Below are 23,427 nucleotides of genomic sequence, written 5' to 3' on the forward strand. Positions count from 1 at the left end.
ATTTCAAGTTTTAAAGTGGTTTTCCACTTTAAAAAAAAAATACCGAAGTTATTCAACGAAGTCACAGGCGACTTCGCAAATAAATTACTTTGGCTTATCGGAGCCCATACATTTTAATACTGTACGGAGACTAATCTCTGCACAGTATTATTTCAAAGTTTTGAACGGTGCGACTTCGGATTAAAGGGGTATGCCCATCACAGACAATGGGGGCATATCGCTAGGATATGCCCCCATTGTCTGATAGGTGCGGGTCCCACCTCTGGGACCGCACCTACAATGAGAACGGAGCAGGGAAATGAACGGAGGGCGCACTGCGCAGCCGCCCACCATTTATTTCTATGGGGCCGCCGAAAATAGCCGAGCACTGGCTCGGCCATTTCCGTCTGCCCCATAGAAGCGAACGGGAGCAGGGGCCGCGCGTGCGCTCCCATTCACTTCTATGGGAGCAGCGGCGGAACAGCGTATGGTGGTGGATGGACCCTGGGAAATCTGGGGTCCTCTAGCCACAACTCTCCCCAGTCCGTTCTTGTTGTAGGTGCAGGTCCCAGAGATGGGACCCACACCTATCAGACAATGGGGGCATATCCTAGCGATATGCCCCCATTGTCTGTGATGGGAATACCCCTTTCAGCATCAGAAGCTCGCTTTGCTTAATTCTAATTATAATCCATTTTTTCCTATAACACAACAAAGGGTTAACAGCCAAACAAAACTCAATATTTATTACCCCGATTCTGCAGATTACAGAAAACCCCATAAGTGGTCGAAAACTGCTGTATGGGCACACGGCAAGGTGCAGAGAAGAAGGAGCAACATATGGATTTTAGAGGGCAGATTTCACTGGGATAATTTTAATTTGCCATGTTGCCTATGATGCCGTAGAAACTACCAAAAAATTACCCCATTTTGGAAGCTATGGGATAAGTTGACAGTTTTATTGTTACTATTTTGGTACACATATGATTTTTGATTGCTCAATATTATGCTATTGTCTAGGGACTCGTTTTTTAAAGGAAGAGTTGACGTTTTTATTGGTAGTATTCTAGGGTATATATGATTTTTTGATAATTTAATTTTACACATCTTTAGGGCAAGTTGACCGTAAAATTGCAATTTTGGAATAAATTAATATTTTTTTTAAACAGAAGTCACCTGAGTGGGTAGATCATGTGATATTTTTATAGATCAGGTCGTTATGGACGCAGCGATAACCAATATGTCAATTTATTATTATTTTTTTTTCAATTTTGAGTTGTGTTGTCATTTTCTGAAAGCGATATTTTGGGGGTGATTGTCTTATGAAGGGGCTTGTTTTTTTGTGGGAGGAGGTGACGGTTTGATTGGTACCATTTCGGGGTACATAAAACTTTTTGATCACTCAGTATTACACTTTTTGTGAGGCAAGGCGATAAAAAAAAATGGCTGTTTTGGCACAGTTTTTCTTTTTCTTACGGCTTTCACCTGATGGGGTGAATTACCATATTTTTCGCTTTATAAGATGCACCTGATGATAAGACGCACCTAGATTTTTGAGGAGGAAAATAATAAGAAAAAAATTTAACCAAAAGGTGTGCTTTTGGTGGGTTTTGAACTAATGGGGGGACCTGTGGATGACACACTGTTATGGGGGGGGGGGGGATCTGTGGATGACGCACTGTTATGGGGGGACGCACTGTTATGGGGGGGATCTGTGGATGACGCACTGTTATGGGGGGGATCTGTGGATGACGCACTGTTATGGGGGGGATCTGTGGATGACGCACTGTTATGGGGGGGATCTGTGGATGACGCACTGTTATGGGGGGGATCTGTGGATGACGCACTGTTATGGGGGGGATCTGTGGATGACGCACTGTTATGGGGGGGATCTGTGGATGACGCACTGTTATGGGGGGGATCTGTGGATGACGCACTGTTATGGGGGGGATCTGTGGATGACGCACTGTTATGGGGGGGATCTGTGGATGACGCACTGTTATGGGGGGGATCTGTGGATGACGCACTGTTATGGGGGGGATCTGTGGATGACGCACTGTTATGAGGGGGATGTAGCATCATATATAGCATCTTATGTAATGGGGGTCACTATTCACACAGGGACAATATACTGTGACACATATGATACTGTGACCAGCATAAGATCATCTTATGCTGGTCACAGTACATTGTCCCTGTGCGAATAGTGACCCCCATTACACCACAGGGCACACAGTAGACTTTATATGTAAAATCTTTTAACTGCTCTGCTTTCTTCTATAACAGTACCCATTATAAAAGCAGCAGTCCAGCCAGCACGTGACGTCACTCACTCAGTCAGTCACGCTCCTGCCAGCTTCATTAATGAAGTGGGAGGAGCATGACCGAGTGAGTGACATCACGCGCCGTCTGGACCGCTGCTTTCATAGTGAGTACTGTTATAGAAGAAAGCAGAGTGTAATGAAGCAGTTTTAATATGTAAAGTCTATAATCTTCAAGCAGTGTCTCTGCTTTAAACTAGGGCAATTTTCTGTAGTAGTACAACTCAATATGAAAGCGGCAGGCAGGGTGGCAGTGTAACCTCGCGATGCTCACTCATTCACGCTCCTGCTCCTCCTTCATGAATGAAGTGGGAGGAGCGTGAATGAGTGAGCATCGCGAGGTTACGCTGCCGCTATGCCTGCCGCTTTCATAGTGAGTTGTACTACTACAGAGGATTGCCCTAGTTTAAAGCAGAGACACTGCTTGAAGATTATAGACTTTACATATGAAAATTGCGTGAGCGGGGCCCGATGTATTACAGTACAGTGACTGCATCGGGCCCCGCCGCGAGTGTTGCCAGCCTCCGTCCCCTCCTCCCACCCCTCTGATACATTGCGGCTTGCGATGTATCAGCGTCACCAAAGTAAACATGGCAGTGTTCGCTTTATAAGACGCACTGCCATTTTCCCCCCACTTTTGGGGGGTAGGGGGAGTGCATCTTATAAAGCGAAAAATACGGTACGTAATATTTTTATAGAGCCAGTCGTTACAGACACGGCAATACCCAATATGTGTGTTTTTTTTTTTCTTTGTCCTCTATTTTTCACAATTTTGTCTATTACAGGAAAGGGGCTTTTTAAAAAAAAAAATGTATTATGAAAAACTAACTTTTTATGTTTGTTTGTCACACTTTGGGACTTCAACTTTTGCGGTCTGTTCCCCTGTACAATGCAATGCGTGGGGACCGGATGTTTTTGGAGAGTGCCCATATCCTCTGCAAGCCCCGTGCATGCCGTGGTAAACATTGGCCGCGGCCTACAAGGGGTTAACACACCAGCATTCGTGTATTTACCGATTCTGACGTATACAGCAGGGACTCGGCTGTCAGGAACGCTGACTGAGTGGGCACTGGTATCCTAGAGGTTAAACAACACGATCTGCTGCTCACAAACAATAACTTAGGTGACCACACCAATGATCTATTCTGTTTAGTTCGTTCATCGGGTATTCGGCAGCACCTTTAGGCCCCTTTCACACGAGCTAGTATTTCGCGCAGGTGCTATGTGTGATGCAAACGCATTGCGCCCGCACGGAATCAGGACCCATTCATTTCAACGGGTCTGTGTACATGAGTTGGTTTTCACCCATCACTTGTGCGTTGCTTGAAAATGGGGCCATTCTGCTATTTTCACGCAACGCTGGCCCCATAGAAGTGAATAGGGCTGCGTGAAAATAGCATTGCATCCACAAGCAAGGATGCGATTTTCACTGAAGGTTGCTAAGAGATGTTGTTTGTAAATATTCAGTTTATCACGCGTGTGCAAAATGCATTAAATCGCATTGCACCCACGCGATAAAAACTGAACGCGATCTCAGACCAAACTGAATGAACTTGCTTGCGAAATCGTGCATTTTTCACTGAACGCATCCGGACCTAATCCGCTCATGCTCGTCTGCAAGGGGCCTTAAACGGCAGATTATCAATAAAGAGCGTTCATGTGAAGGCTCATTAGCAATAACCTGACCGAGTATCGGGCCAGGTAATGAGGCCTGTACGCTTTAATGATAGTCTTATCTGTTTGAAAAGATTCAGTAAAATGTGTGATTTATACATTTACATTTCTGATGTTATTATTCACTGGCGAGGTATTTTCAGAAGTTCTATGCCCATCTTTCCACTCCCCACAGGGAGTGATGGGGTACTGTTTAGACAGGACACAGTCACAGAAGTGAGACCCACACCTATTGGACATTTACGGCACATCCTGTGGATATGCTATAGAAGTCCCAAATGGGAATAACGCTTTAACGTTAGGCTGATCATTGCATACCTAATTAGATGTTAGAATTTACATCAGAATATGTTAGTTACTATAGCATATTTTGAAGTAATGGTTTTGCTTTTGTAATTTTCTTTTGCAAGTCATGAATTTATGCACACTTACTCTGATGAGCCATCATTTGTCGGAGAAGGTCCTTCAGCTATTGTTGGTGCTATGGTCAGCGTAGGTAAAATCGGTTTCTTTTTAGCTGGCATTTTACCACCTGTAAAAGAAACAATTCTCACATTATAATTTTAACATAAAAAACAAAGTGAAAACATACATTTGTATCATTTTTTTTTTTTTTTTTAACAAAGATCAACCCCTTCCCACAAAGATAAAGATCTTATGTTGATAAAAATTAACATTAATTTAACCAGATGTTCACAAAAAAAAAAAAAAAAAACTGTAGCAATTGAGTGCAGCTAGACACATATTAGTTACTTTTTTTTCAAAAATGTTACACATCCGTTAAAAGGATTGTATTCACAGGTCCAGTTTTAGCTTTTTTTTTTTTTTTTAACATGTTCTCTCTGATCTTTATTGGTATCACCTTATCCTATAGAAATTAATGGGTTGAATTTAACCCTTTTAACTGTTTAAAAGTAGAGCCCGCTCCGGAGTGAAGAGAGCGCAATAGTTTCACACAACAGACACCCAGGGGTTAATGTATGTGTGGCAAAACCAACCTCACCACTGGGTTTTGGAGAGGCCTGTTTACCAGCCTCTTGCCTCAGGATTATGGCCCATACTAACTTTAAAGGAGCAGACAGACCGGCCGCACAGCTTAAAACTGTCTTTGCAATTGTATTTTGTTATGTGAGGGTACTCAGATAGCTAATTTTATTGTATTTGTGTATTCTGAGTGCCATTCACCTAATGATATGCACTCAGACTTGAGCTATCTGGGAATATGTTAAATGTCTGTGTTTGCTGTGGGTGTGTGACAGTGTGTGTTTGGGTGGTGATTTCTGTCCTGTTGTCCCCACATGTGTATTGGCGATTTCCCTTTGTCCTGAGAGATAATTGAATTACTCCTCTGGTGTCTCCAGGGCAGAGAGGAGGAAACCATGATGCATTGTGGGGATGTGTTGTGTCTGTGTATCCTGCATATCTGTCCTGTGTCACAGTCTTCATTCTGGTCCCCTAGGGGCGTGTCCACCAGATGGGGATCTGCATAAATACGGGCGGGTAGCCCTCAATAAAGTGTTCCTGTTTTACCCTTTATCATGTTGAGGCTGATGTTTGAATAACTGATCGACGCTGGGGATTACTATACGCTGGGAGATTTGCTATACTCGCCTGGCTATAACTACTAGCTCTTTTAAGAGCTGTTCCTGCTCTCTGGTTTTAGGAGAGGTTCACCCACTGGAGCCTGGAGCCTTGTCGTAGGTCATGGGTGGGTAGGAGACTGAGACCTCAACCAAGCTTCGGCGGTTCGTGGGGTCTGCAGTGCGTACGGTGTCAAGTGGAGTGCTTGGAGTCCTCGGAAAGCACTAGGAGCACCTATCAACGGAAGTACCCGGTCGGGGTGCTAGGAGATCCGTTACATTTGGTGGCAAGCAGTGGGATGGCGTCCTAGTGTGAGGAGAAGCAGCTCGGAGACACCGTTCGTGGAGTATATTGAGGGCAACGCTAGTATCCGTACAGCGCCCCTGGCTACAGCAGGATGGAATCGGCTAGTCTTCGGACAGCGTTCTATGACGAGGAGGCAGCCGCAGACTACAGGGATGCAGACCGAAAGGAAGTCTGGTATGATGCCCTGGAAAATGCCCAGCGGCGGCGAGGTGAGAGTCTCCCCAGTTATGAGCAGCAGCTACAGAAGCGTGTGGCAAAGCGGATGGGTCTCTTGGGAGAGCAGCCACTGGAGGACTGGGTAACAGTTCTCCAGAGCCTGGTATGTAAGGAGCTTTGGCTAGAGGACGCTTACCAGGCCCTAAAGGTGGCATGTCATTCAACATTCCCCCTGGGCAGCTGAGCATGACAAGCCAGAGGGAGAGGAGTTTTATGGTCCGGGCTTGTTATGGGAGTCCTTTGCAGAGCCTGACTTCGGGAGCCCTGCACAGTCCAGACTTCAGAACATCTTCTACGAGAGGGAGGCTAGGCTGGATTGGGATGACCCCCATGAGGTAGAGAAAGACCTGGCTGACCTAGCAACCCTGAAGTGGGAACTGGAGCAAGACTACAGAGATCTCTTCCACTCCATTGAGAGGGCTCAGCGAGAGAGCAGAGTGTCAGACCCAGGTCCAGAGCCCTTCAGCTGGAAGGATATTGTGGAGGTGTTCTGGGAAGACCCGACTGAAGTATCCCCTGCTTCAGTACCAGCTACAGAGGTAGGGGACCTCATAGACTGGTCCTGGGGGGAAACCCATATGGCAGGTGGAGATGGGACAGAGATCTCTCCACCGGCCCTACAGGGATGCTGGACGGCCGGTTCAGATCCCCCACCAACCCTGCAGGAATGCCAGGAGGAGGAGGTAAGCGATTCCTCCTCTCCACAGCCGATCTGCAACAAGGTCCTGGGGATAGGATTCCCTGACCACATCCCAGCGGAAGAGCTGGCATCTGGGCAGAGCGCAGTCGGCCTCTGGCCTCCCCTATCCTCTTATCCAGAGCCTAACTCCACACAGGCTACCCCAGCAGAAGAGCTGGCATCTGGGCAGAGCGCCGTCAGCCTCTGCCCTCCCCTATCCTCTTATCCAGAGCCGGACTTCCCACAAACTTCCCCAGCGGAAGAGCTGGCATCGGGGCAGAGCGCAGTCGGCCTCTGCCCACCAAGTACCTACAGCTCCAAGCTAGAGAGCAACAAGGAAGGAGTAGCAGATGCCCACTCAACAGCTGGGGACATACAGAACAGAGCCAGGCCCCAAGATTCAACAGGTCCCGTATTGGGTTGTGGTTGGACTGCCAGACTAACTCAGGTACTGACCGTGAGGTCAGGTATCTGGTTAGTCTTCCCTGGGAGGGGGAGATGTGTGGCGAAACCAACCTTGCCACTGGGTTTTGGAGAGGCCTGTTTACCAGCCTCTTGCCTCAGGATTATGGCCCATACTAACTTTAAAGGAGCAGACAGACTGGCCGCACAGCTTAAATCTGTCTTTGCAATTGTATTTTGTTATGTGAGGGTACCCAGATAGCTAATTTTATTGTATTTGTGTATTCTGAGTGCCATTCACCTAATGATATGCACTCAGACTTGAGCTATCTGGGAATATGTTAAATGTCTGTTTGCTGTGGGGGTGTGACATTGTGTGTTTGGGTGGTGATTTCTGTCCTGTTGTCCCCACATATGTATTGGCGATTTCCCTTTGTCCTGAGAGATAATTGAATTACTCCTCGGGTGTCTCCAGGGCAGAGAGGAGGAAACCATGATGCATTGTGGTGATGTATTGTGTCTGTGTATCCTGCATATCTGTCCTGTGTCACAGTCTTCATTCTGGTCCCCTAGGGAAGTGTCCACCAGATGGGGACCTGCATAAATACGGGCGGATAGCCCTCAATAAAGTGTTCCTGTTTTACCCTTTATCATGTTGAGGCTGATGTTTGGGTAACTGATCGACGCTGGGGATTGCTATACGCTGGGAGATTTGCTATACTCCCCTGGCTATAACTACTAGCTCTTTTAAGAGCTGTTCCTGCTCTCTGGTTTTAGGAGAGGTTCACCCACTGGAGCCTGGAGCCTTGTCGTAGGTCATGGGTGGGTAGGAGACGGTGAGACCTCAACCAAGCTTCGGCGGTTCGTGGGGTCTGCAGTGCGTACGGTGTCAAGTGGAGTGCTTGGAGTCCTCGGAAAGCACTAGGAGCAGCTATCAACGGAGGTACCCTGTTGGGGTGCTAGGAGATCCGTTACAGTATGCAATTGGCGATACCGTCAATTGCAAAATTTAACCTTTCAGATGCCATGGTCATTTGCGACCACGGCATGCAAGGTGGCTTCAGCGGGGGAACTGCGTTCCCGAAAACAGAATATCTCCCCTGCGTGGCGATCAGGGAGCCATTGGTTCCCTGTAATAGCCTCAGCCTAGCTGAAGGAACCAAGTCTACTACAGCAGTAGTTCCAATCCAGGCCTGCAGTGGCTGGGCTCCATAGGAATACAGCACAACTCCCACAGACTGGAATGTTAATTTATTGCAGTATTTGGGGCAAGCAATCTAACAATTACTTTTTAAAGTCCCCTTAGGCTACTTTCACACTAGCGTTAATATTTTTCGGTATTGAGATCCATCATAGGGTCTCAATACTGGAAAAAATACGCTTCCGTTTTGTCCCCATTCATTGTCAATGGGGATAAAACGTAACTGAACAGAACGGAATGCTCCAAAATTCATTCAGTTCCCCATACCGGTTTACTTTCCATCCTGGGTAAATGAAAAAAAAAAAGTTACAAATAAAAAAAAAAAAATTCTAATCACCTGTACTATTAAAATCTAAAATGTATATCCAGTAGAATCAACAGCGTAAGGCCTCATGCACAGGACCGTGCCGTTTTTTTGCAAAAAACGGAAGCCGCCCGTGTGCCTTCCGCAATTTGCGGAACGTAACGGGCGGCCCATTGTAGACATGCCTATTCTTGTCCGCAAAACAGACAATAGGACATGCTATATTATTTTTTTTGCGGGGCCTCGGAACGGAGCAACGAATGCGGACAGCACGCGGAGTGCTGTCCGCATCTTTTGTGGCCCCATTGAAGTGAATGGGTCTGCACCCAGCTCGAATGTGGACCATAACTACGGTTGTGTGCATGAGGCCTAATGGGGAAAAAAAAAAAAAATCTAAGAAAAAAAATAGCTTCTCTTAAAAAATATTTAATAAAAAGTGATTACAAAAATGGAAGAAAAAAAAAAAAAAAAGTTGCGAGGGTCAGAATATGGTGATGCAAAAAAATTCATAATTAACTAGAAAAACTACCGTATATAAATATGGAATTGCAGTAATCATATTGTCCTGGAAAATGAAAAGAACAGGTCAGTTTTAGCACATGGGGAACTTTGTGAAAACAAAACCCTATAAAACAATGGCACAATATTAAATAGGGACATTAGAAATTCCAACTTGTCACATATGCGTACACAGTGCTCAGCATTAATTAGTACACCCCCTTCGAAAAGCATGACTGAGTTTTATAGAACATTTGTTTAATCTATAAGGCTACTTTCACACTCACGTTCGGTGCGGATCCGTCATGGATCTTCAAAAACTGATCCATTACACAACCGCATGCATCCGTCATGAACGGATCTGTTTGTATTATGTCTTCTATAGCCAAGACGGATCCGTCATGAACTCCATTGAAAGTCAATGGAGGACGGATCAGTTTTATGTTGTGCCATATTATTTCACAGAAAACGGATCCGTCCCCATCGACTTACATTGTGTGTCAGGACGGATCCGTTTGGCTCAGTTTCATCAGACGGACACCAAAACGCTGCAAGCAGCGTTTTGGTGTCCGCCTCCAGAGAGGAATTGAGGCGGAACGGAGCCAAACTGATGCATTCTGAGCAGATCCTTTTCCATTCAGAATGCATTAGGGCAAAACTGATCCGTTTTGGACCGCTTGTGAGAGCCCTGAGCAGATCTCACAAATGGAAAGCCAAAACGCGAGTAGGAAAGTAGCCTTTACATAAAAGTAAGGTTAATGATATAACTTTCAAAATTTTCAGTACTCCGATGCAAAATTGAATACACCCCATCAAAAACGACATCATCTAGTATTTTGTATGACCTCCATAATTTGTAAGGCCTCTTTCACACTTGCGTTGTCCGGATCCGGCGTGTACTCCACTTGCCGGAATTACACGCCGGATCCGGAAAAACGCAAGTGTACTGAAAGCATTTGAAGACGGAACCGTCTTCCAAATGCTTTCAGTGTTACTATGGCACCCAGGACGCTATTAAAGTCCTGGTTGCCATAGTAGGAGCGGGGAGCGGGGGAGCAGTATACTTACAGTCCGTGCGGCTCCCGGGGCGCTCCAGAATGACGTCAGAGCGCCCCATGCGCATGGATGACGTGATCCATGTGATCACATGATCCATGCGCTTGGGGCGCCCTGACGTCACTCTGGAGCGCCCGGGGAGCCGCACGGACGGTAAGTACACTGCTCCCCGCTCCCCACTACACTTTACCATGGCTGCCAGGACTTTAGCGTCCCGGCAGCCATGGTAACCATTCAGAAAAAGCTAAATGTCGGCTCCGGCAATGCGCCGAAACGACGTTTAGCTTAAGGCCGGATCCGGATCAATGCCTTTCAATGGGCATTAATTCCGGATCCGGCCTTGCGGCAAGTGTTCCGGATTTTTGACCGGAGCAAAAAGCGCAGCATGCTGCGGTATTTTCTCCGGCCAAAAAACGTTCCGTTCCGGAACTGAAGACATCCTGATGCATCCTGAACGGATTTCTCTCCATTCAGAATGCATTAGGATAATCCTGATCAGGATTCTTCCGGCATAGAGCCCCGACGACGGAACTCTATGCCGGAAGACAAGAACGCAAGTGTGAAAGAGCCCTAAGGACAGCACCAAGTTGGCGACATATTGCAACATCTATCTTTTTCTATTCTTCAAGAATGACCTCTTAGACCCTGGATGGACAGTGATGCTCTTCAACTTGTCTCCCCAGAATTCCACATAGGTGTTCGATAGGGTTCAGATCAGGAGACATACTTGGCCATGGAATCATTTTCACCCTGTTCTTCAGAAATGTGTCCTTAGATGTGTGTTTTGGATCATTGCCATGTTGGCCAAGTGCAGGACAACCAAAAGGCAAGGAGTGATGGTAGCATCTTCTACTTCAATATACAGCAGTACATCTGTGCATTCATGACCCCAGCAGCACTCATGCAACCCCACCTGCCACCACCTTGTATCACTGTAGACACCAGGCATTTTTCTTTGTACTGCTTCCAAAAATATTTGTCTTGGTCTCATCACTCCAGAGTATAGAGTCCCAGTAGTCTTCATCTTTTTTAGCATGGACCCTGGTAAATTGTAGTTGTGCATGGGCTTTAGGAAAGGCTTCTTTTGTGGGCGACACCCATGCATGCCATTCCTCCGCAGTGTACGCCATATTGTGTCACAGGAAACACTCAACCAATTTGGTGTCTACTTCTTCAGCTAAGGCTACTTTCACACTAGCGTTGTTTGAATCCGCGTTCAATTCCGACACCGGAACTGCTCGCCGGATCCGGAAAAACGTGTGAAAACGGATTACATTTGAATCCTGATCAGGATTTTGATCACAATGAAAAAATGCATTGGAAAAAACGGATCCGCCATTTATGGACTAACTTTTTTTTCACATTTTTCGGGTTTAACATGCAAAAGCCGGATTCGGTTTGACGGAACACACGGCGCCGGCGTTCAGTCAAAGTGTTCAGGATTTTTGGCCGGAGGTAAAAATACAACATGCTACGGTTTTCTGAAAAGCCTGAAAAGTCAAAAAGACTGAACTGAAGACATCCTGAACGGATTACTCTCCATTCAGAATGCATTAGGATAAAACTGATCACTTCTTTTCCGGATTTGAGCCCCTAGGACGGAACTCAGCGCCTGAAAAGAAAAACGCTAGTGTGAAAGTACCCTAACTGCAGTGAACTTACTTCAACCCTTCTCATCAGAAGATGTAAGTGTTAGGTGCCATCTCCCGTCTCTCTTCCTGCTCACTGCTGCACTGTCTATGGCAAGCAGGAAAAGAGACACCACGCACCTTCCCTTCATACAGCTGATGGGCGGGGGTGCCGGGTGTCGGACCCACACCGATTTGATATTGATGACATTCATTTCAATGGGGCTGCAAAAGATGCAGACAGCACACCCATGTAAACCCATTCCGCGGCCTATTCTTGTTTGTTTTGCGGTTAAGTATGGTACATTTTTGCAGGAGAAAAAAAAAAATATGTCAATTTGCGAACCTCAAAAACAGATATGTGCTGTCCGTATCCGTTGCTCCGTTCCGTGGCCCCGCAAAAAAAATATAACGTGTTATTCTTGTCCGTTTTGCGGACAAGATTTGGCATGTCTACCATGGGACGCCTGTTCCGTACCGCAAATTGCGGAAGACACAGGGGCGGCTTCCGTGTTTTGCAGATCCGCAATTTGCGGACTGCAAAAAATGGAACGGTCGTGTGCCCAGGCATTCTAAATAAATCCTAATGCATTCTGAATGGAGAGTAATCAGTTGAGGATGCATCAGGATGTCTTCAGTTCAGTGTTTTTGCCTTTTCAGGACGGAGATAATACCGCAGCATGCTATGGTTTTATCTTCGTCCAAAATTCCGGAACACTTGCCGGAAGACTACTTGAAATGCATTAATGCCGGATCCGGCCCCGAGTGTGCCCATGCTCAGACCGCAAAAAAATGTTAAAAAAATGCCGGATCCGTTTTTCCGGATGACACCGGAGAGACGGATCCGGCATTTCAATGCATTTGTCATACGGATCAGTATCCTGATCCATCTGACAAATGCCATCAGTTTGCATAAGTGGAACTGCCTGCCGAAATCCTCTGCCGCAAGTGTGAAAGTACTCTTAGACTTCAAAGGGCATGTTTGTTCCGCATCACAGACCAAAATAGGAAATGCCTGACGTATGAATAAGCACACGGTGTGCTGTCGGCATCTTTTGTGGCCCTATTGAAGTGAATGGGTCCACAGCCGATCCACAAAAATTGCCGATCAGAAGCGGACAAAAAACACGGTTGCGTGCATGAGCCCTAAGACTGAGGCTACATGGCAACATGCATAGCACAGCAGCAAACCTTAGAAAAATCGTGTGGCGAGTAGTGTTAAGAATTCCGTTATGGATTCAGCTACCACAGAGCATAAGTTATGGTAGCGGAATTCATAATGGCGTTCTTAGATAATCCGAACGTGAACCCACAAGTTCGCTCAACACTAGTGAGGAGTCTGCAGCTAGCCGTTACACGACCATCTTAGATCTGTGATCGGACTGTAAAACTCTGTCAAGATGTTCCCGCTATCAACCGCACCAGGAACTGCTGCATGCAACGGTTCTTATCTGGCTAAAACCTGCCGGATCCCATAATAGTCAATAGGGATCTGGTGGTCATCAAAGACCCAACAGTCTTGGATTCTTTGTGGCGGCCGTGATGCAGTGACCATCATTAGACGCAACGCTGCAATGTTACAACACAACCTGTTGTGGTCATTCTTTTTAGGAGTCGGAAGGCTCGTCTCACACTTTTCTCAGAAGTTATTACAACTACAGCACTTATGTCGGTGCAACAACGTCCAGGATTCATAACTACGAGAACAGGGAAAACCACTCCCATCATTGTAAATATCCATACGATCGGTTGTCCCAGGGGTAGCACACAATGGAGCACTAGGCAAATCTTTATTGGCATTGCAGGGGGGCAGTGTGGCTGCCAGCTTTGGGATCCAGTTGTCATGCCAAGGCTAACACTATGTCAGCAATTGTTGAGCTATACAATGTGACTGGACAGCAATGAAGAGACTGCCCTGAGTGACATGGTGCACCCAGCCGGTGCTAGGCTGAGGTAATCACTTCCACATTCCTGTCAGCCACATACAGATAACTGCACGTATTCTGCTGAAGAAATCGGTGCCTCTACTACACGGCAATGCCTGAAAGCGCTCACCCGGGCTGCTGCTTCTACTTCCGTGTCAGGCCGCGTCCATAATCCGCTGACTAGAAGGCCGCAACTCCAGGCCGCGGCTCAGAGGCCTGCTCAGTCCGGTCACAGCAGTGAACAGCCAAAGTTGGTTACCTGACGGTGTAGATGTGTGTTTCCATCTCGCTCGGGAGCGCGCACGCACTGGTGGAAGCTTCTTCCGCCTTCTGGGTCCTAGCGCACACCCCCGTAATGGCGCCAACGACCTACATATACTGCAGGCGAGATGCCTTTTTCTGCTGACAGTTTTTGAGCTCTCGCGTAAACTTGTGTAATTAAGACTCGAGTATGAATTCAATACATTGCTTGATCCGATAATCATATGCCTCTCCTCATATAATGGCCCATCTGCTATGTAATAAAAGTACTGAGATACATTACACCTACAGGAGCTTTTGTGACATCCCATTCTAAATCCATAGCCATAAATATGGAGTCAGACCCCGGTTTTGCAGCTAGGGGTTGCCACCAGCCACTAATACGCCAGCCAGGTCGGTAATGTCCTTTCTGGCGCCGATATCTTTTTCTACCATCAATAATAATTGCTGGTATTTCCCAATGTGCACTTGCTACTATTAGGTATGAGCGCTTCCACTGTGTAGCACTCATTAGTACAGCCTTTGCCCCCCTCTTCTGCTTGTGTTTCAAACAAAACCTCACCTCATCCATTTGATTGTGCCACGGTGAACACTCGCACTCACTGGATGCACAGAACAAGACCTGCGCTCCAGCGCCATGACGTTTCGCAGCATTGACTGGAAGCAGCAGGACCTGCGAAATGTCCTGTCCTGAGCTTCCAGTGAGTAGCGAGTGTTCACCGTGGCACAATCAAATGGAAGAGGTGAGTTGTTTTCTTATTTTTGCACAAGCAGAGAATAAGGCATTAGGGGCACTAATGGGGGCATTAATATTACTGGCAGGCACTAATGAAGGTATTAGTAGTACTGGGGGGACTCATGGGCCCTGGTGCAAGAGTTCAGCTTGGGCCCCCCTTTCCTCAGTGTTTTGTGGTCAGGGGCAGGGGAGCACATAGCTTACATGCGGCCTGAGGCAAAAATTGAAACGCCCCCCCCATACCAAATTCCTGACCTAACCCCTTCCCTCCAGCCAGAGGTGTAACTTGACCAGCGTGTACTTAAAAAAGTGAAATGCTGGTGACAGACTCCCTATAAAGAGAACCTGTCACCGGGATTTTGTGTATAGAGCTGAGGACATGGGTTGCTAGATGGCCGCTAGCACATCCGCAATACCCAGTCCCTATAGCTCTGTGTGCTTTTATTGTGTAAAAAAAAACGATTTGATACATATGCAAATTAACCTGAGATGAGTCCTGTAGGTGAGATGAGTCAGGGACAGGACTCATCTCAGGTTAATTTGCATATGTATCAAATAGTATTTTTTACACAATAAAAGCACACAGAGCTATGGGGACTGGGTATTGCGGATGTGCTGGCGGCCATCTAGCAACCCATGTCTTCAGCTCTATACCCAAAACCCCGGTGACAGGTTCTCTTTATAGGGAGTCTGTCACCAGCATTTCATTGTATAATGGATTTGAATGTAACCTCTGGATAGTTAGATTCCGCTGACCAGGTTACAAATTTTTTCCAGATCCTCGCATATTTTCTATTAGTGGAATCTTTGCGTGAGCATAGCAGAATAGAAATCACTGATTCCGTAAGACCTTCCTGTTCTAGTCTGGTTCTCTCAGTCTCCAGGCTGTAAGGTGTAGCCTGTCCAGATGTTGATGGAACAGGCCGTTCTGAAGTAGCAAGTTGGGAACTAGAGGCAGCTTCCAGTATTCTCTCTTCGACATCTGAAGCAGAAGAGGGAACCAGGATCTTCTGGGCCAGAATGGGGCTATTAGGATGGCTTGAGGTCTCGCCAGCAGGATCTTTCTCAGAACCCTCAGGATGAGAGGAACAGGTGGGAAGAGATAGACGAATAGGTGTTTCCAACTGATGGAGAACGCATCTACTACTGTGGGCTGTTCCATCCTGTTTAGGGAGCAGTAGTTGGTCAGTTTCCTGTTCTTCCTGGACGCCATGAGATCCCAATCCGGAAATCCCCATCTGTCTACAATTTGTTGAAAAATAACAGGATTCAATTCCCATTCTGAATGACTGATCTTCCTCCGACTCAGCAGATCCGCTCGAGTATTCAAGCAACCTTTTATATGCATCGCTCTTAGCTCTGAGAGATGCACTTCTGCCCAAAAGAATATCTCCTTGCATAGATTCAGGAGCGCAGTATTCCTTGTACCTCCTTGCTTGTTCAAATAAAAAACCGCTGGAAGATTGTCTGAACGAATCATCACATATTTTCCTTTGACAAATGCCTGGAAGTGGAGCAGGGCTAAAAGTATTGCTTTCAGCTCTCTGAAGTTTGAAGAGCGTTTCCTCTGATGCACCGACCATTCTCCTTGAATCCATCTGTCCTGAAGGTGTGCTCCCCAACCACTGCTGGAGGCATCCGTAGTGATTTCCACCGGAGCTCTGAATTTAAATACTTTCCCCCGGGAGAGGTTTCTGGATGAAAGCCACCACTTTAGACTCTGTAAAGTCGAGATTCTTATATTCACTCTCGCCTCCAGATTGTGCCGAGTGTGATGCCAGGTTCTCAACATATCCTGCTGTAGATCTCTGGCGTGTATCAAGGCCCATGGTACCGCATCTGATGTCGCTGTCATATGGCCTAAAGTCTTCATAACTCTGCAGACTGTGGGAGAACGTAGGGTCATTAGGGTTTTTATTTCTTTAATCAAGATATTTATTCTTGCTGGAGTAAGGTATAGCATCATGGAGTTTGTATTTATTAGGAGACCCAGGAACTTCTTGGAAGTGGAGGGAATGATGTCCGACTTCTTCCAATTTATTAAGAAGCCCAGGGATTGAAGAAGCTCTATTGCTGTCCTGAGATGAACTTGCAGGATGTCTCTGGAATCTGCTGCAATAAGCCAATCGTCCAGATAGGGAAAGACGTGGATTCCCTGGAGGCGCAACTCTGCTGCTATGATGACCGCCATTTTCATAAACACTCTCGGTGCAGAACACAGACCAAATGGAAGTGCCTTGAACTGATAATGAAGAGTTCTTCCCTTGACTCGGATTGCCACCCTCAGAAACCTCCTTGCTGATCTCTTTATAGGTATATGGAGGTATGCGTCCTTGAGATCCAAGGACCCCAGGAACTGATTCTGTTTGAGTACTGCTGTGATGGATCTTATTGTTTCCATCTTGAAGTGGATTTTCTTCATGTGGTGGTTCAGGTATCTTAGATCTATAATCAGCCTGTTTCCCCCGTCTGATTTGGGGACAGCAAATATTCTGGAGTATACACCTTTTCCCTTTTGACTGTAAGGTACTGGTTCTAGAGCACCCTTTTCCAGGAATTCTTGTAAAAGATCAAAGAAAAGCGGATTTCTTTCATTTAAGACGAATCGATCTCGAGGAGACCGGCTGAATTCTAAATCGTATCCCTCCTTTACTATCTGGAGAGACCAGATATCTGACGTTATCCGTTCCCATTCTGTATAGAAATGGGATAATCGACCTCCTACTTGACTTTTGGCGTCAGAATTCAGTTTTGGGCTGTTTGGAGTCTTCAGTCTTTTTCTTATAACTCTCTGTACCAGGCCTATTGCTTGATCTTCCTCTGTGGGGACGTCCTCTGAAGTTAGATCTTCTATAATCCTGGCCCTTATAGGGACGAAAAAACTTCGTTTTTTCTCTTCTTTTAACTTGAGGGAAGTTGAGGACTTTATCTTCAGTATTAGACTCCAGGAGTTTGTCTAAATGGGAGCCAAATAGTTTGCCAGGCTCAAAGGGCAAGGAACACAAGTTGCTCTTGGATGCCGGATCACCAGACCACAACTTCAGCCATGTGGCTCTTCTTACAGAGTTGGCCAGGGCCATATTCTTTGCTGTCAATCTCACTGAATCAACAGGGAAGTCGCATAAGAATTCCGCCGCCAGCTTTTGAGTTGGTAATTGTTGGAGTAATTTGTCTCTTGAAACCCCATCCTCTCTGTCCCTTCCTAGATGACTCAGCCAGACTCGCAGCGCACGAGCCACAGCTGCCTTGTTCAGGGAGGCCATATATGTATGAAGCCTCTTCAGGAGACCATCCGCCTTTTTTTCCATAGGGTCTTTTAGTAAAGACAAGTCATCGCTGGGAAAAAAGGATTTTTTGGCAAGCCTAGTAACGGAAGGATCTACTCTAGCAGGGGCTTCCCAGCTTGTGGATTCAGCCGGATCCGTCTTATATGCGGCCCTGAATCTGGATCCTAGATTGATCTTTCCGATAGGGTGTTCCCATTCCTTGTGCATAATAGAGTTCAGCACTGGATGGCTGGGAAAAACCGTAGCTTTCTTTTTAGGGAAGTAGAACAGGTTTTCTTCATTCTGCTCAGAGGGTTTCTCTTTTTTGGACTCCATAATGTTTTTAACCTCTTTAATTAGGAGGTTAGCGTCATTTTTATTAAACAAGAAATTGTCTACTAATACCGCTAACTCAGAATCAGACTCTGACAACACTTCTCCCACAGACCGTGAAGATTGATCAGATTAAGATGGAGACACATAACGTTTTGTCTTCTGCTTCTTCTCATTAGACTTCTCTAAAAATGCTTTGAGTAAGGACATAAGCTTTCGGGTGTCCGAATCCGACACTTCTTCAGAGAGAGAGCAGTTCTTGCAAATGTTAGAAGAAGCGTCATCCGGGAGTGGCTGGATACAAGAGATGCATAAAACCTGTTTTCTAGTTTTTTTTGCGGACCTTAATGGGGAGCCTTCCAAGCAGTGAGTGCACATCTCCTCCAAGCACTTATCTGGGAGAGGTTGTTCACATGAGCAGCACAGCCTGTATTTGCTCTTTCTAGACCTCTTACTGCTGGAGCTGGACATCTGCAAAAAAGAGATAAAAACATATAGTCTTTAAAATTGCAGGGGGAGAAGAAGGCTGCCTGACACAGGACAGGCAATTTACCTTTAAATCGCAAAAGCTCGGCACAAGGGGAGCGAGCTAAAAGCTTACCTAGCTTAAATAATTCAAATTTGGCGCCTAAACCGGCACTTCCTGTGACGTCAGATGCCCAGCGTCTGCGTTCCACATGGTGCGTTCCACCGCACCAGAAGTTCGGGACATTGACTTCCGATCCCCCGCGCTACTGCCGGCGCGCCGATGAATTTCAGAAGGAAAACGCCAGGGACCATACATGGCGTGCATAAAGCAAAAACAACAAACCAGGTGGGCATACTTCCAGCTGGCCGTATACAACTACCGGCCAGTCAGCTGAAGGACAATGAAAAAACACAAGGGGATACTGGAGATGATGTCCTACATATGTACTGGCTAATGAACTAATTAATCTTTGATTGTTTTAACTAGGTGGGCGGTCCAAGTAGCTATCGAGGCCAAGTTTAACCCATGGTGTGCTGCCGGAGGACGAAGAGGGAAAGTGTTCATGTGTTGGAACACTTTGGGTTAACTGCTATTATAGCCGTATAAGTAATATGTCTTATGTTTATCGGATTCTACAGGTCATAGGATGCTCGTCTTTTAAAGAGAGAGCGACTCTCCTGGTAAATTGCTGGTTCGCTCAAATTTGCATGTAGGCTTTCCAAATAATCTTAGTGGATATTGCCTATATCGTTATAAAAGTACATTCCATAAAATGCATATGAGCAATTAAGGGTGCATTGTTCTTTACCCCTCTTCAGCTTATTGTAGTGTCTTCTGTTCGGCAAGGACCTGCGTGGCGTCCCACGTGATCGCTTGCCTTACCATGTGATGCTGCACGTGATGGTGATGCGGCTTGACGTCACACGGGTCCTGGTTGTTGATTGGCCAATCCTGTTCAGCTGTAGGAAGATTTGAAAATCTGTCGCGGTAGTGAATATTTTCATCAAACAATCTTCACTTTAAAGTCCGATCCTTTGAAGTCCTCACTGTTTCCTCAGACCAGACGCGTTTCGAGACACTTTCTGGTCTCTTCCTCAGTGGTCAATTACTGGTATGTCCGGAGCGAGTGAGGATTTATGTGCGGTTTTCTTTAAGGGGTGTTACCCTAGTTCTGTTGGGTTGATTCGAAATCCTGGACTGGATTTCGTTGGCAACTGAATTGTCATTTATTGACATTGTTTATTTTGGATTATAATGGAAAACATAGTGCATTGGAATTATTTCATGCTGTAAATATAGATAAGATGTGTTCCTCTGTTGTGAAACTCTACGCTGAGTTGTACAGGCTGTTTCTATTGTACTCAGCGCATTGTATGATGCTTGCGGTATGTTATGCGGTTATAATGCGTTTTTTTCAAACGTTAATTTGAAGTTGACTGTTTTATCTTGAGTTATAGATGTACTCCTACTGACAAATACCAGCAATACAGGAGTACATCTATAACTGCATCTACAACCAGGACCCGTGTGACGTCAAGCCGCATCACCATCACGTGCAGCATCACATGGTAAGGCAAGCGATCACGTGGGACGCCACGCAGGTCCTTGCCGAACAGAAGACACTACAATAAGCTGAAGAGGGGTAAAGTACAACGCACCCTTAATTGCTCATATGCATTTTATGTAGAGTTGAGCGAACACCTGGATGTTCGGGTTCGACGAGTTCGGCCGAACTTTCGAAAAATGTTCGGGTTCGGGATCCGAACTTGACCCGAACTTCATCCCGAACCCGAACCCCATAGAAGTCAATGGGGACCCGAACTTTTGGGCACTAAAAAGGCTGTAAAACACACCCGGAAAGGGCTAGAGGGCTGCAAAAGGCAGCAAAATGTAGTTAAATCCCCTGCAAACAAATGTAGATAGGGAAATGATGAGTTAACATAAAATAAATAAAAATTAAACAATATTAATTGGAGTGAGGTCCCATAGCACAGAATCAGGCTTCAAGTCACCCACCAATGGAGAAGGTCACTTACTATTATTTTGACCACAGCACCCAGACAAAGGAGAGAGGTCCCACAGCAGAGAACCAGGCATCATATCACCCACCACAGGAGTAGGCCACCATTTAGTTACTTTGACCCCTACACCCAGACGGAGGAGAGAGGTTACACAGCAGAGAATCAGGCATTTAGATCACCCACCACAGGAGTAGGCCACCATTGAATCAGACCCCGGCAACCATGTCAGATGGCACAAGCATAAGCTTTATATCAATCAGCACAGGAGAAGGCGACTTTGACAGACTTTGACCCCTACACCCGGACGGAGGAGAGAGGTTTCAAAGCAGAGAATCAGGCATTTAGATCACCCACCACAGGAGTAGGCCCCAATTTAATGGGACCCCGGCAACCATGTCAGATGGCACAACCATCAGCTTCATATCAATCAGCACAGGAGAAGGCGACTTTGAAAGACTTTGACCCCTACACCCAGACGGAGGAGAGAGGTTTCACAGCAGAGAATCAGGCATTTAGATCACCCACCACAGGAGTAGGCCCCCATTGAATCAGACCCTGGCAACCATGTGAGATGGCACAACCATCAGCTTTATATCAATCAGCACAGGAGAAGGCGACTTTGAAAGACTTTGACCCCTACACCCAGATGGAGGAGAGAGATTTCACAGCAGAGAATCAGGCATCATATCAACCACCACAGGAGAAGCCACCATTTAGTTACTTTGACCCCTGCACCCAGGAAGAGGAGAGAGGCACCACAGCACATATTCTGGCATCATATCAGCCACCACAGGAGAAGCCACCATTGAGTTACTTTGACCCCCGCACCCAGGAAGAGGAGAGAGGCACCACAGCACATATTCTGGCATCATATCAGCCACCACAGGAGAAGCCACCATTGAGTTACTTTGACCCCCGCACCCAGGAAGAGGAGAGAGGCACCACAGCACATATTCTGGCATCATATCAGCCACCACAGGAGAAGCCACCATTTAGTTACTTTGACCCCTTCACCCAAACAGAGGAGAGAGGTTCCACATCAGAGAATCAGGCATCATATCAACCACCACAGGAGTAGGCCACAATTTAGTTTATTTGACCCCTGCACCCAGGAAGAGGAGAGAGGCCCCACAGCACATATTCTGGCATCATATCACACACCACAGGAGAAGGCCTCTTTCAGTGATTTAGGCCTTTGGACCCAGACAGAGGAGAGAGGTCAGAGATTAGCTTCATATCCCCCAGCACAGCAGAAGACCGCTTTATTTGACTTAGGCCTCAGCACCCAGACAGAAGACAGAGGTAGCATGGCAGAGGTTATGGCTTCATGTCACCCGTTAGTTTAACCGGCCACTTTCATCTGGTTAGGCCCCGGCGCCCAGACAGAGAAGAGTTTCATTCAACTGTGGGTTTCATAAAATTTGTATCAAATAAAGAAGTGGCCCGTAGCACAACAAGACATGTTTTAGGCAGTTAATAAGGACTACTCTGCACAAGGGAGGGACAGGTCCTGTGGGATCCATGCCTGGTTCATCTTTATGAAGGTCAGCTTGTCCACGTTGGCTGTGGACAGGCGGCTGCGCTTGTCAGTAATGACGCCCCCTGCCGTGCTGAATACGCGTTCAGATAAAACGCTGGCCGCCGGGCAGGAAAGCACCTCCAAGGCATAACATGCTAACTCTGGCCACGTGGACAATTTCGAAACCCAGTAGTTGAATGGGGCCGAACCATCCGTCAGGATGTGGAGGGGTGTGCAGACATACTGTTCAACCATGTTAGTGAAATGCTGCCTCCTGCTAACACGTTCCGTATCAGGTGTCGGTGCAGATAGCTGTGGCGTGGAGACAAAACTTTTCCAAATTTCTGCCATGCTAACCCTGCCCTCAGATGAGCTGGCCGTGACACAGCTGCGTTGGCGACCTCTTGCCACTCCTCTGCCTTCACCTTCCACCTGTTCCCCTGTAACATGTGGGAATGCTCTCAAGAGCGCCTCTATCAGCGTGCGCTTGTACTCGCGCATCTTACGGTCGCGCTCCAGTTCAGGAATTAAAGTGGGCACATTGTCTTTATACCGGGGATCCAGCAGGGTGGCCACCCAGTAGTCTGCACACGTTAAAACGTGGGCAACTCTGCTGTCGTTGCGCAGGCATTGGAGCATATATTCGCTCATGTGGGCCAGGCTACCCATGGGTAAGGACAAGCTGTCCTCTGTGGGAGGCGTATCGTCATCGTCCACCGTATCCCCCCAGCCACGCACCAGTGATGGGCCTGGGCTGCCACCCCGCTGTGAACTTGCGTCATCCTCGTCCCCCTCCACCTCCTCCTCGTCCTCCAGTACAGTGCCTTGGCTGGCGACTTGTGAACCTGTCCTCTGCTGCTTAAACAAACCTCCCTCTGAGCCACTTCGAACAGACTGGCCCGAAAGTGTTAGAAACGAGCCCTCATCCTCCTCCTCCTCCTCCACCTGGGCCACCTCCTCTAACATCATTGCCCTAAGTGTTTTCTCAAGGAGACATAGAAGTGGTATTGTAACGCTGATAACAGTGTCATCGCCACTGGCCATGTTGGTGG

General features: G+C 46.8%; 1 protein-coding gene across 2 annotated transcripts in view; it reads right to left on the reverse strand.

Annotated features, from left to right (window-relative positions):
• The window catches only part of MAP2K2 (mitogen-activated protein kinase kinase 2), a 76,762-nt gene extending 62,653 nt beyond the window's left edge, over nucleotides 1–14,109 (reverse strand). Inside the window, exons 1-2 of one of the 2 annotated variants that reach the window (XM_040417705.1) lie at nucleotides 13,901–14,037; nucleotides 4,407–4,506 (exon numbers count right to left, since the gene is read on the reverse strand). In XM_040417705.1, the coding sequence (XP_040273639.1) occupies nucleotides 4,407–4,498 (92 nt within the window). In that variant the 5' untranslated portion in view covers nucleotides 4,499–4,506; nucleotides 13,901–14,037. Of the gene's footprint in view, nucleotides 1–4,406; nucleotides 4,507–13,900 lie in introns of both variants that reach the window. The other variant, XM_040417706.1, reaches the window with a different exon arrangement.
• Nucleotides 14,110–23,427: the final 9,318 nt, after the last annotated feature.

Source organism: Bufo bufo, chromosome 2, assembly GCF_905171765.1.
Source record: "Bufo bufo chromosome 2, aBufBuf1.1, whole genome shotgun sequence".
In the NCBI taxonomy this organism is placed as follows: domain Eukaryota; kingdom Metazoa; phylum Chordata; class Amphibia; order Anura; family Bufonidae; genus Bufo; species Bufo bufo.